This window comes from Salmo salar, chromosome 04 (assembly GCF_965601325.2).
Source record: "Salmo salar chromosome 04, fSalSal1, whole genome shotgun sequence".
In the NCBI taxonomy this organism is placed as follows: Eukaryota; Metazoa; Chordata; class Actinopteri; order Salmoniformes; family Salmonidae; genus Salmo; species Salmo salar.
In genome coordinates, this window is record NC_138294.1 from 14935748 (window position 1) to 14950558 (window position 14811).

At 42.4% G+C, this 14811-nt stretch overlaps 1 protein-coding gene across 3 annotated transcripts; it reads left to right on the plus strand.

Annotated features, from left to right (window-relative positions):
- Positions 1-45: 45 nt before the first annotated feature.
- LOC106602186 (uncharacterized) lies at positions 46-11793 on the plus strand. Of its 3 annotated transcripts, none has more exons than XM_014194672.3 (10): positions 46-353; positions 1386-1555; positions 1952-2024; positions 2164-5500; positions 5985-6142; positions 6908-6971; positions 7127-8035; positions 9970-10127; positions 10520-10589; positions 10754-11792. In XM_014194672.3, the coding sequence occupies exons 4-10, from the start codon at positions 5278-5280 to the stop codon at positions 10810-10812; spliced, it is 1641 nt and encodes a 546-aa protein (XP_014050147.2). In that variant the 5' UTR covers positions 46-353; positions 1386-1555; positions 1952-2024; positions 2164-5277; the 3' UTR covers positions 10813-11792. The 3 variants fall into 3 exon arrangements, with proteins under 3 accessions (XP_014050147.2, XP_014050149.2, XP_082830257.1); XM_014194674.3 differs by having other exon boundaries at positions 47-353; positions 7127-7918; positions 10754-11787; XM_082974131.1 differs by lacking the exons at positions 46-353; positions 1386-1555; positions 1952-2024; positions 2164-5500 and adding an exon at positions 5632-5838 and having other exon boundaries at positions 10754-11793.
- Positions 11794-14811: the final 3018 nt, after the last annotated feature.

Consider the following 14811-nt stretch of genomic DNA (forward strand, 5'->3'; position numbering starts at 1 on the left):
GAGTGTTTACGGTATATCACCGGTGCAACCTCGTTAGTTGTCCGGAACCAAACGGCCATCAGTAATTCAAACGCTCCAACAGTAACTTCACACGCTGCAAAAATTAGCGCGGTTAGTGAATTTTGTAGCCATGTCTTTCGAACTAGCTTTTGGTTCTCGTGTTGCCTCCATTATGAAAACTTTGACAGAAAAAGCCGTGCAAGACATCTGTCAACTTATGGGAGAAACTTATGCTGCTCTAAGAGTGGAAATGTTGCATGAACAAAACCAAAGATCGATAAAGTTACAGGCGATTGAGAATAACATCCGGAAGGAGAAGCCAGCGAACTGCATGGAGATCATTCAAAAACCAGGTGAGTCATAGTTAGCTACGTTGGTTATGGGTATAGGCTGTGTCTGTAGGAAGCTTGCCTACAATTAGCTAGCTAGGTAGCCAGCCATGTCACTTCCTCACTTGAAGCCTACAGTAACTAAGGTTACACATCTCCTGGTCGAAAAGGTTATCTAATAGTCAACTGGGGGACGCTCTAGCTCCAAGTCTGGACAGTAACTAGCCTCAACGATTCCGGGAGACTCGTCTCTAACATGTGACGTTACGTTAGGCTCACTTTTTGTTAACAGTCCCATCACAAGTCAGACTGTTGAATAAACTTGATTTTTACCAGTTGCCTGCTGATTTTGGTCCTTATGTTGGAGGTAATCTGAGACAATACGCTGGTCTGTATGTCGTTTTGTCTTTCTGGTTCGTATTTTCAGTGCTAACGCAATTCGCACACCACTTGCACAATTTGTCAATGGCAGAGTTTAACCGAAGCACAGACCGAACATTGTCCCACGCAATCACCTGGTAAATTTCACAAACACATCCAGTTGATGAAGAGGGAATGCGCTTTGGTTGACAACGTTCGGCTATTGTTTACATATTGTGCATCAAGTGAAATGCGTCAGGAGATGGAAAATACAAGCAACATAACCTACTGGTGCAGCAAAAAGTCGGGTTAACGCTTTCCACTTCCTACCGCTAAAAGGACCAACGGACAACCGGTAAAGTAGGTTAAATTAGCATTGTATTCACAATTCTGGCTTGTAAAGACTTGCATCTTTTTTTTTTTACAGCAACTTATTTCTGACAAATGTCCATGAAGTAACCTTGGTAACAGTCTGTTGCCAGTAACGTTAGTATGCGGATTACTATGCTATCATCTCCTTAGTGAAACGTTACAATAGTAGCTATAACAAATGCAACCCAGTTCTCAGAAAAACATAGTTACGGCATCCTGCCATAAGTGATGATTGCATATGTCCACTATGTTTGGGAAATCTGAGCTTCGATATCCCAGTTTTGTGTTGAACATTTTTTTTTAAAATCTGTATTTGTATGTTAGCTTCCCCAACAGGTTTGAGAAACTTCCCCGTCGTGGAGCAAATCCTCAATGAACAAGAGGCCAATAGTCTTTGGCTAGAAGCTGACCCTACTGTGGAAGAGGAAGGTCCACAGTCACTGGTACCAGAGGAAGAACAGCCATCACAGGCTTTTGGTCAGATGACAGACAAGGTGAGTTTAGCTTGTGGTTTGGCTGCCGATTTAGATATGTCTCGGAGCTGCGCTGACTACGCCCAGCCAGATGTCATTGAAAACCATGCAAACGTTTCAAGTCCTGTGTAGCAGGCCTGTAACTGCGAGTAACAAGGCTTTGAATGACACCTAGGCAAGCTCTATACTGTCTAGGCTACAGATGATAAAACGTTTAGGGCTCCCAAGGATTCTCATTTAAACATAAATGCCCTTCTGAAGACATTTGTGTAAAATATATTCCATAATTTGTGTTAAACATATTCCATTATTTTGCCGTCATTCCCCCTGTTTTTGTAATATAAAAAAAAATGCTAGTGTTGGTGTAATTGTTGCTGTATGATCAGTTTAATAACAGCATTGGTTGTCTTTTGGAAGGGGGTGGAGACATGGCCTGCACCACCTGTCATCAAACAGGAGGAAATGGATGATGACAACATGGACTCTCAAGGTCAGTTGATGCTATTATTTTAATATATGTTTAATACAAAAAGCACAGGCAAACTCTGCAGCATGAGTTATTCTTAGCTTCTGTATTAGCCACTGAGAAATATCCCTGTGAAATGTATTGTTGGTGACTTCCTTTCCAGGTTATGGCAAGGAGATTCCAGAGACTCACAAGGCCAACCAGAATATCACAGGAGAAAGTGATGAGCCAGACAGAAGTCAAGCCTCTGGGGGATCCAGAGAACTTGGACTCGACGACTTCAAGAGAGAACAGAGTCCGTCGCTGGTGTCAGCTGAGGATGCTGCGGTACCCATGAAGAAGAAATGTAATAAAAGGTACAGATGTGAAATATGTGGAAAGACTGAGAGAAAAAAACGCAGAATGACAAGTCACATGATAACACACACAGGGATTCCCTTTAGCTGCGATATCTGTGGTGAGAAATTCAAGTTTCAGAATTATTTGACCAGGCACCAGCGATCCAAACACACAGTGAAAACCTACAGTTGCTCTGTGTGCGAAAAAGCCTTCCTGCAGGCCACATCTCGCGACACACATGAGCGTGGTCATGCTGGAAAAAACTGTTGGTGCTCAGACTGTGGCGAGACGTTCAGGCAGCGCGGGGATCGTAATGCGCACGAGTGCTTTGATTACAAAAGAGAAGGTCCCTTCAGCTGTTCCGAGTGCAGTGAAGCCTTTCAAAGGCAGTACCATCTCAAAAGACACCAGCTGGAAAAACACCCTCTAATGGTGGAGCAGAATGTCAACCCAGAAAATAGAGTTGAGGAGAAAAGCGAAAAACCTTGCAGTTGCTCTGTGTGTGGAATGATGTTTGTATATCCTAAATCGCGTGACAGCCATGAACGCCAACACATTGGAGAAGACTACTGGTGCTCAGGATGTGGCAAGACTTTCAAGGAGCGCCAGGATCGCGATACGCACGAGTGCATTGTTTATAAGGGAGACCGGGCCTTCAGATGCTCAGAGTGCAATGAGGACTTTGAAAGACAGTACCATCTCAAAAGACACCAGCTGGAAAAACACCCTCTAATGGTGGACCAGCCACATCCCGGTCATGATACGTAATATTTTTTTTTCACCATACAGAACGGACGCACACAAACATCCACAACATCACCATGCCCAGACCTAACTGCTCACACCCCCATCCTCAGCGCCTGCCTCAAACTGCACCATTTTGTCTCTCTCCATTGTTCAACATTTAGATGATAAAGCATTTGACCTTTCCATTGTTAACGATGGAGGATCGGTTGATTTACAGTTTAAGTATTTACGTTAAGATGATTGACGAGAAAAGTATCGTCCAACACATTGGGTATCTCCCTGCACCCTCGTATTCCATGGCTTGAAATATGCAGACAGATGGATTAAAAGTACATTAATTTACATTGTAATACTTCTGACAGCGAACTTTATAACTCCGCCTGTAACTTTGACTTTATAGCATTCCCAGAAGGCATGGATTGTTAGTTTTACACTTAAGACATGATTTTGCTGTTGTGCTGTAGAATTTGTGAATTCAATACATTAGTTAATAATGGATTAAGTGTACATTTTTGTTAATTGTAATTTCATTATGTTCCAACATTCCCTCCAATTTGGGCTCTATTGGCACAAAAGGGGAGCTGTCATAATTCCCATAAAACCTAGGGGTCAAACAGGGAAATGTTTGCAGTTATTTTTTCCATAATTTTTCCCATGGGGGATTTTAGAAACACTTAATAAGGGCTGTGTGTTGTGTAGGCTTACCCAGGTGGGACATTTTGATAACCATGTAATTCTCTCTCGGACAAGGTGACTTATCAATATGGCTCTATTTACTGATTCTAAAATGCTAATTAGCATCAAAGTATACATTATGCAAAACTACAAATCCCTGCACGTCATCTCTAGCTGACACCTTTGTTAACAGGTAGTGTCAATTTAAAACTTGCACAAGACGGTTAATAGAATTGTCAATTTAAGAAATATTATTCATTACTACATTTAGCTAACATTAGATAGTTATTCTAGAGATTATTACCTTTGCCTTGATTCGGCAGCCTTGTCCAGATCATCATGGTATTTGTAGTTTATGATACCCATCAATTTAGAACACACTGGTGACTTGAATGAGGCAATTCATGTTCCACTTAAATAATAAAATGAGCATGAAATTCAAAACAAATCCCCCTGTTTTACAAGATATAAACCTCCGTAACAGTTACACATTTTCATTTGGAAAGTATTACATCTTTTACATGTGTCATGTCTCAATCTGCCATAAATGCACATGGCCTATAATCAGGCTCCTGCCATTACTTTGTGTGAAATTGCACCAATTCAATAACTCTGTGCCTTATGTGATTTCACTTCGCTCTGAAGCTGCCAGTGTTGCTGTAACGAAGTATCTAATTAATTAGCAGGTTAGAAAGACTAATGTAGCAGGTTAGGAGAATGAGGTTAAGGTTAGGAAAAGGGATAGTTAGGGACAACAGTTGCTGACAACTAGCTAAACCTAACGGGACAACTAGATGGAGCTGTAGGCCTACTCCATCTAGCCACAACCATCAGCTTTGCAAACAAACCATCAGTCCCGACAAACCATCCAGTGAAGTCTGAGGGGAGGACGGCTCATAATAGCATGTAATTTGCTACGATTCCACTCCAGCCATTACCACGAGCCCATCCTCCACAATTAAGGTGCCACCAACCACCTGTGAAACCATCAGTATAACACCTGTCTTAATTGATTTTAGGGTGTATTGTGTTACCTGCAATTGTGTATTCTTTTGAATATTGTATTGCTTTAGCAATATTGGATTGTCCCTTTTCATATATATATATATATCTGAACAGCAAGGGTTGTGGAAGAACAGTTGATCAAAATGAAGGAAATTTGATTTTTCTTGACTCATCAGGGGTTTCAGTAACAGTATTTTTTTTTTCAAAGGTTTGTCAACCCAATATGTTCTTGCTTTCTGAGAGGAATAAAGATTTGTCAACCTGTTATATCGTTTAATTTTATTATTTTGCATGTATAACACATATTCAAACAGTTGGTGAAATTAAGGAGGCAGATAAGTGTTTACGGTATATCACCGGGGCAACCTCGTCAGCTGTCCGGAACCAAACGGCCACCAGCAATTCAGAGGTTCCACCACAGACAGAAGGGTTTAGTTTTAATTTAACAGATTTGGCTCCACGGTCATTTCATTCTAGCACACTAGCTAACATTTACAAAGTTAAATTAGCCATGTCTGTCGAACTCTCTTTTCGTTCTCGTGTTTCCACCATTTTAGAAACGTTGACAGAAAAAGCCTTGCAAGACATTTGTCAACTTATGGGAGAAACTTGTGCTGCTCTTCGAGTAGAAATGTTGCATGAACAAAACCAAAGATCGACAAAGTCGCAGGTGATGGAGAATGTCATCGGGAAGGAGAAGCCAGCGAACTGCACGGACAGCCGTAAAACACCCGGTGAGTAATGACTCGAAAAATGAGGTATTATGCGTATAGGTTATTTGTCTGTGCAGGAAGCTCGGATACAATTACTTCCCCAGGTGTTGGCTAGCTCGCTAGTGGACTTCGCTCCAGGTGACCTTTGTCGTCATATCTCCCGGCGCGAAGAGGATGGCTAGCTAGCTAGCAGTCGCCTGTCTGACGGACGGACGTCCTGGCTCCAATACTGGCTTGTATTTAGCGGACTAAACTCCACTCCATGGTGAAAGATTAACTTCCTCCACCAGGAAGTGGAGTTTAGTCTGAGAGCCAGTAATAGGCCTATTGCTTAGCTCAAATAATTTCTTTGGTGAATGGTACTATATAGCAAATACTATCTATTTCTCGGATAAACATAGCTTCCATTATGGTTATGAAATCTGAGCCTCGTTAACCCTTTTTTGTGTTGAACCACATTTTCAGAAAATATACAACTATATTTGTATGTTTGCTCCCCCACCAGGTTTGAGAAACTTCTCAGTCCTTGATCAAATCCGCAATGAACAAGAGGCCAATGGTATTTGGCAAGAACGTGATCCTACTGTGGAAGATAAAAGTCCACCATCACTGGTACCAGAGGGAGAAGAGCCAGCACAGCCTCTTAGTCAGACAACAGACATGGTGAGTTGCACTTGTGGTTTGGCCGTCGATTCTGTAAGGGTAAATCTGTATCTCAGAGCCGCGCTGTTTACACACAGGTTTAATTGAAAACCATGTGAGCATCTCACACCCAGTTAAAGTTACATGTACAATATAGCAGGCCTGTAACTAAATCGTACCATAAGGCTTTGAATGACAACTAGATAAACGCTATATATCATCTAGGCTACAGATGAAACGTTTTAGGTCTGGTTCCACAATGGTTTTCCTGTAAAGGTGAAAGTTCACTTTATTTGAACAAAATCTCTCTCTTCGATGCATGTTATAGAAGTGCGATCTCACTTGTTTTTGAGAACCTTACCCCTTCAGCGATATACTACCTCATGCTCGTTCAGCAGTTGTAGGGGCACAGAAAAATAATGATCAAAGGCTAAAAAAAAGACCGAAATACGGAATTTTAGAAACGACAACGCTGTCAGTATAGTGATGCAGGTCTTTAGATGTTATACACATGTAAGTGTAAATCCGAACTGTGTCCACAATGTTAAATATTACATTTTGTGTGACTCCAGCTGCGTCTCCTACCAGCTGGGCTGCTTCTCGGTGTAGTCAGCACAGCTAGTTTAAAACATGCCCTTCCAAAGAAATGTATGTGTTCAACATATGACATGACACCAAAATCATGTAATTCCCCTTGTATTGTAAATAAATAAAAGTTATGTAACCCACAGAAAGGTGGGTTTAGTAAAAGCTGATCAGTTAATGACATTCATTGTCTTTTGGAAGGGGATGGAGACATTGCCAGTACCACTGCTCATAAAACAGGAGGATGATGACATGGAGTCTCAAGGTCAGTTAAAGCTATTATTCTAATCTAGGTTAAATACAAAAAGCTCAGACAAGCCCTGCAGCATGAGCTATACTCTTCTTTGAAACAATTATAGCTTCTGTGTTGGCCATTATGATGGTCACTGTGAAATGTATTGTTGGTGACTTCCTTTCCAGGTTATGGCGAGTGGATTCCAGAGACTCACAAGGCCAACCAGAATATCAGGGGAGAAAGTGATGAGGACGAGACAAGTCCAGCCTCTGCGGGATCCAAAGAACTTGGACTCGACGACTTCAAGGGAGAACAGAGTCCGTTGCTGGTGTCAACTGAGGATACTGCGACACCCATAAAGAAGAAATATAATAATATAAAAATGTACGGGAAGATTGAGACCAAGAAAGGCACAATGACAAGTCACATGACAAGTCACAAGCACACAGGGCTGCCCTTCAGCTGTGATATCTGTGGCGAGAAATTCAAGCTTCGAGACTTCTTGACCAGACACAAGCGCTCCAATCACTACACAGGGATCATCTACAGCTGCTCTGTGTGCGAAAAAACCTTCCTGCAGGCCACATCCCGCGACACGCATGAGCGTGGTCACACTGGAAAAAACTATTGGTGCTCAGACTGTGGCGAGACGTTCAAGGAGCGCCAGGAGCGCGACACACATGAGTGTATTGTTTACAAGGGAGACCGACCCTTCAGCTGCTCCGAGTGCAACAAGGACTTTGAAAGACAGTACCATCTCAAAAAACACCAGCTGGAAAAACACCCTCTAATGGTGGACCAGACTGTCCACTATAAATCCAGATGCTCTGTGTGTGGAAAAGTGTTCATGTACATCAAATGGTTAATCAAGCATGAGCGCACTCACAGGGAAAAGAATGAGCGCAGGGATCGTGGCCCACACGAGTCCATTGTTGAGGATCCTATCAACAAACAACTTGAGTCAAAGGACCTAGAGGGTCAGTTGGAGTCAGTTGAGAGTTCTGAGGCACCCATAAGGAGTGAAATGATACGCTACACTTGTGAAATATGTGGAACAACTTGGGCGACTAAAAGTAGCATGCGCAGGTCACATGGTAATACACAAAAAGAAGCACTATACCTGCGATGTCTGTGGCAAGGTATTTAGGCTCAAATCCCTGTTCACAATACATCAGCTCAGACAAGGGATTTAAAAGTCAGTACCATCTTGAAAAACACCCTCTAAAGGTGGAGCAGCCATGTTCTGATCATGATACTGCCATGGTAGCTCAGGGAGCACAGCCTTCTACTGACAGTGACTTAAAGACAGATATGAGTACCCTAGGTGGTTCAAGTTCAGGTCCCACAGACTAAGTTGAACAGCGATCACAGTAACAATGTCAAAAACAACGTGTTCCTATAGAAGTCGAGGAAGCACAGCCTACGCCTGCCTTAAAATGGCTGCTCACTTTTTGTCCCCACTGAAGATGACAAGTTAAATGGCTTCAACTGAATGAAGTTGTTTTATAAAGTACAAAACGTTTACACATGAATAAAGGGCCAATGGAGAGTGGGGGAAGTGTGTAGAACAGCTACGGGGCTGGAATTAGACGGGACTAGACTGGCAGGGGATTACATATGCGCAGAGGGTGGTGGGCTTCACTGCACATCGTTCCTCGGGCACCTGGATGATCTTTTTAAGCAATTATTTGATTCTAATCCGCATGTACATTTATTTTAGGCTGAATTTTGTTACTTGCAGCTTGGATTTTACACCCTTCTGGAGAGAGGGGTGTAATTGCGGCCTGCAATTCGGGGGTCTTCCTGCATATGGGTGTTTGTATCTGCAGGAACCCCTCTTTATACTTCTATGCTTAAGCTAGGACTCCAGGTACACAGGCTGGAGGCGTGGTTCTGTGCAGGAAGTTGTCAAGGAAGTGAGTTTGTTTGTACAGGACTTCCCGCCCCCACCTACATCAACCAATCGTGTCATTGCAGAGCTATACAGGTAAATCCAGAATATTATAGGTGTCACTTAAACACAAGCCACATGCTGGAATGCACACAAGCAGTAACGCCCCGCGATCACACACTTGAATCTGGACAGCAAGGGTTGGTTGTAGAAGCAATGTAAATCAAAATGAGGTAAATTATAGATCTTCTGACTTACCAGTTACAGATTTCCTTTTAAGGGTTTTTCAATTTTACCTTTTTGGGGGGGGGGGGGGTAAATCTGTTAACGTGATATCTTGACATGGTTATTTTACAAATATTGATAGCTGGTAAAATGAAGGTGGTGAATAAACTACTATTTACGCTGTGTCACTGGCGCAACTTTCAACACCAACTCAACTGCGCCAGTAATTTTGTTCTCACTGGGAGAATCTCAGGCGCTTACTCCTCGCGTCCGTTCTCCTCAAAACCCATTGGAGTCAGTCACATCACATGCATCTCCTTAATGTTTGTAGCCATGTCTTTCAAACTCGCCTTTCGTTGTCGTGTTGCCTCCATTATGGAAACTTTGAAAGCAACAGCCTTGCAAGACATCTGTCAACTAATGCGAGAAACCTATGCTGCTCTTGGAGTGGAAATGGTGCATGAACAAAATCAAAGTTCAAGGATAAAGACAAAGCTGCAGGCGATGGAGAATAGCAGCTGGACGGAGAAGCCAGCAATATGCAGGGAGAGAATGCAAAACCTTGGTGGGATTAAATAAATACAGACAGTTATGAGTATAGGTTGATTACAAATAGGCTATAGCTGGCGTTGTGTTATTTCCCCACTTGCAAGATAGCGAGCTAGCAGTCTGCCTCCCTGACTGAATGTGTGGTCTGTGGGGGGTGCCCTGGCTCTGTAAAGTAAAGTATTCAGGACAAGCAGTGAAAAGATGCTTTACAAATACAATACAATCTATTTTCCATATAATTGTCATGAGTGCTGATGGCCTATATTTCCACTATGTTGTGTGAAATCTGAGCGTCGTTATCCCTGTATTTTCTTGAACCAGATTTGAAGGAAATCTGTATTTGTTTGTTGGCTCCCCCACCAGGTTTGAGAAACTTCCCAGTCGTTGATCAAATCCTCAATGAACAGGAGGCCAATGGTATTTGGCTAGAACGTGATCCTACTGTGGAAGACAAAGGTCCACCATCACTGGTACCAGAGGGAGAAGAGACAGCACAGCCTCTTAGTCAGACAACAGACATGGTGAGTTGAGCTTGTGGTTTGGCTGTTGATTTTTGTAAGGGTAAATATGTATCTCAGAGCTGCGCTGTTTACACAGGTTTAATTGAAAACCATGTGAGCATCTCAAGCCTAGCAAAAGTTACACATCCAGTGTAGCAGGCTTGTAACTAAATAGTACACTAAGGCTTTGAATGACACCTAAATAAACTCTATATACCATCTAGGATACAGATGAAACGTTTTAGGGTTGGTTTCCCAAGGATTCTCCTTTAAACATTAAATATATAAATACCCTTCTTGTGTTCAACATATAGTTTATTGAATCCTTTTTTTAAACCACAAGATACTTGTATCTGTTGCTGTGTGATCTACTAGCTTAAAAGCTGATAACATCATTGGTTGTCTTTTGGAAGGGGGTGGAGACATTGCCAGTATCGCCTGTCATAAAACAGGAGGATGATGATGACAACATGGAGTCTCAAGGTCAGTTGAAGCTATTATTGTAATTTATGTTCAATACAAAAAGCACAACTCTGCAGCATGAGCTATACTCTTCTTTGAAACAATTAGAGCTTCTATATTGGCCAATATGATGGATCACTCTGAAGCATCCCTGTGAAATGTGATGTTGGTGACTTCCTTTCCAGGTTACAGCGTGTGGATTCGAGACTCACAAGGCCAATCAGAATATCAGGGGAGAAAGTGATGAGGAAGAGAGAAGTCCAGCCTCTGGGGGATCCAGAGAACTTGGACTCGACGACTTCAAGAGAGAACAGAGTCCGTTGCTGGTGTCAGCTGAGGATGCTGCATGTGGGCGCTCTTGCATCTTCAGTTAGGACTCTGGTTAACAGGCCGGGGGCGACACTGGTAGCTAGCTTGGTCACTGCTAGACAGTGTCCTGTGTTTCCACCGCATTCTGTTTGTGTTACGGCGCTAGCTAGAACTCCGGTACACAGGCATGGGCACACCACCACCACCAGTAGCTAGCTAGTACAGCGGTAGACCGTGTTCTTCTTCCCCGTCCGCCGAGCACTGCTTTTCCGCACTTCTGTTGATGTTACTGTGTCTGTTGTATTTTTTTTCCCATCACTTCCTCACAGCGCTTTGATAAAGAGAAGCGTGGGTTGGCTGGTATATCTGCTTTCCAATGCATTAACAGATTACATATAACGTTACATTTTAAGCTAAAACATTGCACATAAATTATACTACAATGATGTCATAGCCTAAACAAAAAAATGAATACTTTTATTTGACCCACATTTTAATCATCTAGATAGACCAAGGGAAATCCAGGAGATCAAAAGTGCCACTTAAACACAAGCCACATGCAGGAACCAATGGGATGCTTGTGGCGGGCATTCCTGCAGATGCAGGAACACCACATTGTTGGTCTGCAATCACAGACTATTGAATATGGACAGCAAGGGTTGTACAAGCAATGTTGTGTTTTTATATTTTTTGTTTAGTATACATGTAAATTGTTGGTCTGATGTTTCATGAGATGAAATAAATCACAAATGTTCCATATGCAAAAAAAAATCATATTTCTCATTTTGTGCACAAATTTGTTTACATCTATGTTAGTGGGCATTTATCTTGACAGGTGTGGCATATTAAACAGTGTGATCATTACACAGGTGCGTCTTGTGCTGGGGACAATAAAAGGTTACACAACACAGTGCCACAGATGTTGTCTAAAGGTGAGGGAATATGCAACTGGCATTCAATGTTCAGTTCTCTACCATAAGTCGCCTCCACCATAATTTCAGAGAATTTGGCAGTACGTTCAACATGCCTCAACCGCAAACCACGCCATCCCAGGACCTCCATATCCAGGATTGTCTGAGGGGGTGCGGAGTATTTCTGTCTGCAATAATAACGCCTATTTAAGGGGAAAAACTCATTCTAGTTGGCTGGGCCTGGCTACCAAGGGGGTAGTTTTATGCCCTCCCAAGGGGCTGTGCCCCTGCCCAGTTATTTGAAATCCATAGATTAGGGCCTAATATGTTTATTTCCATTGACTGATTTCCTTATGAACTGTAACTCAGTAAAATCTTTGAAATTGTTGCATGTTTAGTGTATATTTTTGTTCAGTGATGGAATTGATAGATCTTTCTTCTGACTTATCAGCTGTTCCAGTAACAGCTTTCCTTTAGGTTTGTCAACTTTAAAAAACATTTGGAGGAATAAAAATCAGACAGTGATATTTAAATGTGATTATTTTACAACACAAATATTGATAACAGCAGGAACATTTTAAGGAGGCAGATAAAGATTGTCTATTATATTGACAAGATATTCAAGTGATCGCTCTAACAATGGAAATACATGTCCTCAAATATGGAAGGAAGGCTGGAGGAGGTGAGATCAGACCGGACCAAAGCCATGTAGTTAGGTCATTGGTTTCTGCATTATGATGCATATAGTACTTAACAATTCAACGGGGCGGCAGGTAGCCGAGTAGTTCGAGCATTGGGCCAGTAACTGAAAGGTTGCTGGATTGAATCCCCGAGCTGACAAGGTAAAAATCAGTCGTTCTGCCCCTGAACAAGGCAGTTAAACCCACTGTTCCCTGGTAGGCTGTCATTATAAATAAGAATTTGTTCTTAACTGACTTGCCTGGTTACATTAAGAAAAATATAAAAACAATTCTGTGGCAGCCATGTTAGCTCCCCATTAACATTACATGGGAAATATTTAAACAATGCTATGTAACTGAATATCTAGAATTTAAAACATTCTAAAAGTTGGCCTGACTGTAAGGGTGCATTTGTAAATTGCCTCCAGTGTGTCAGAGTGCGCTCTGGGTCATTCGTAAATTCAGAGCATTGTCAGATTGCCTGTTCAGAGCGTGCTCTGGCTGAGGAGTACGGTTGATCTGGGCATTCTGACCTCAAAGGCCCAAAGGCTGTCAAGCACCCAAGCTAACTGGCTAAAGTTGGCTTGCTTGCTCCTTCCAAACACAAATAAGAGAACACCTCTCTCTGACCATTTTACTCGCCCTAGCAGAGCTGGTTAGACTGTTTTCATGTTATCTAGAGCGTTAGTGACTAACTGCAATTTAATAACTTTTTTTGCAGAGGTTTACTGACTCCAGTCATATTCAGCAGGCTTTGTGAGTTCATAAATTCATCCAGTATTCTGCACTCTGGCTTACTCAGACGAGAGTGCTCTGAGATTAGAGTAGATAGCCAGAGTAAATTTACAAACGCACCCTAAATATGGCTCGAGATGGGACCATTCTAACCAATGATAGGGCAGATACACATTTTCATTCCTCCACTGTACTTGAATGATGAATTTAGGTCTCCCCTCACCTGGTTGTCTAAGTCTTCATTGAAAGGAAAAAACAAAAACCTGCAGACGCTCGGCCCTCCATAGGATGAGTTTGACACCCCAGAGATGGAGGACTCGCTGACACGGTCGCGAAGTTGGATGAGGTTTCCTCCGACACATTGGTGCGGCTGGCTTCCGGGTTAAGCGAGCATTGTGCCAAGAAGCAGTGCGGCTTGGCAGGGTCGTGTTTCAGAGGACACACGGCTCTCGACCTTAGACTCTCCCGAGTCCGTCCAGGAGTTGCAGCGATGGGACAAGACTAACTACCAATTGGATATCACGGAAAAGGGGTAAAAAATATATCAAAATAAAAACTCAATATAACACCTATGCTACAGATAAACCTTTAAAGGCTGTTTTGAAAGATTCTCATTTAAGCATAAAATAGGCCCTTCCAATATTTGTTTTTGTTAAATATATTCCATGATTTTGGTGTCATTCCCCTGCTGTATTTTGTTTTGTAATGGAAAACCCCTACAACAAGATGCTGTCTAACTGTTGCTGTATGATCTACTCTCTTAAAGGCTGATAAGAGTTAATAACACCATTGATTGTCTTTTGGAAGGGAGTGGAGACATGTTCAGCACCACTGGTCATTAAACAGGAGGAAACGGATGATGACGTCATGGAGTCTCAAGGTCAGTTGAAGCTGTTATTGTGTTACATGTTCAAGCTCTGCAGCATGAGTTACAGTGCCTTCAGAAACTATTCAAACCCCTTGACTTATTCCACATTTTGTTGTTACACCCTGAATTCAAAATGGATTAAATAAAAAATCTCGCCCCATAATGACCAAGTGAAAACATGTTTTTAGAAATGTTTCCAATTTTGAGCAACTCCAGGCGCCGCTTGGCATTGCGCATGGTGATCTTAGGCTTGTGTGCGGCTGCTCGGCCATGGAAACCAATTTCATGAATCTCCCGACAAACAGTTATTGTGTTGAGGTTGCTTCCAAAGGCAGTTTGGAACTCGTGAGTGTTGCAACCAAGGACAAGCGATTTTTGTGTGCTACGCACTTCAGCGGTCCAGCACTCAGCGGCATTGTTGCTCCTCGGGCGTTTCCACTTCATAATAGCAGGACTTACAGTTGACTGGGGCAGTTCTAGCAGGGAAAAACATTTTTACAAACTGACTTGTTGGTAAGGTGGCATCCTATGACTGTGCCACGTTGAAAGTCACTGAGCTCTTCAGTAAGGCCATTTTACTGCCATTGTTTCCCTATGGAGATTGCATGGCTGTGTGCTCGTTTTTTTGTAATATTTTTGTGTCTTTTTACACCTGTCGGCAACGGGTGTGGCTGAAATGTGAGAATCTGCTAATTTGAAGGGGTGTCCACATACCTTTGCATATATAGTGTACCTGGCCT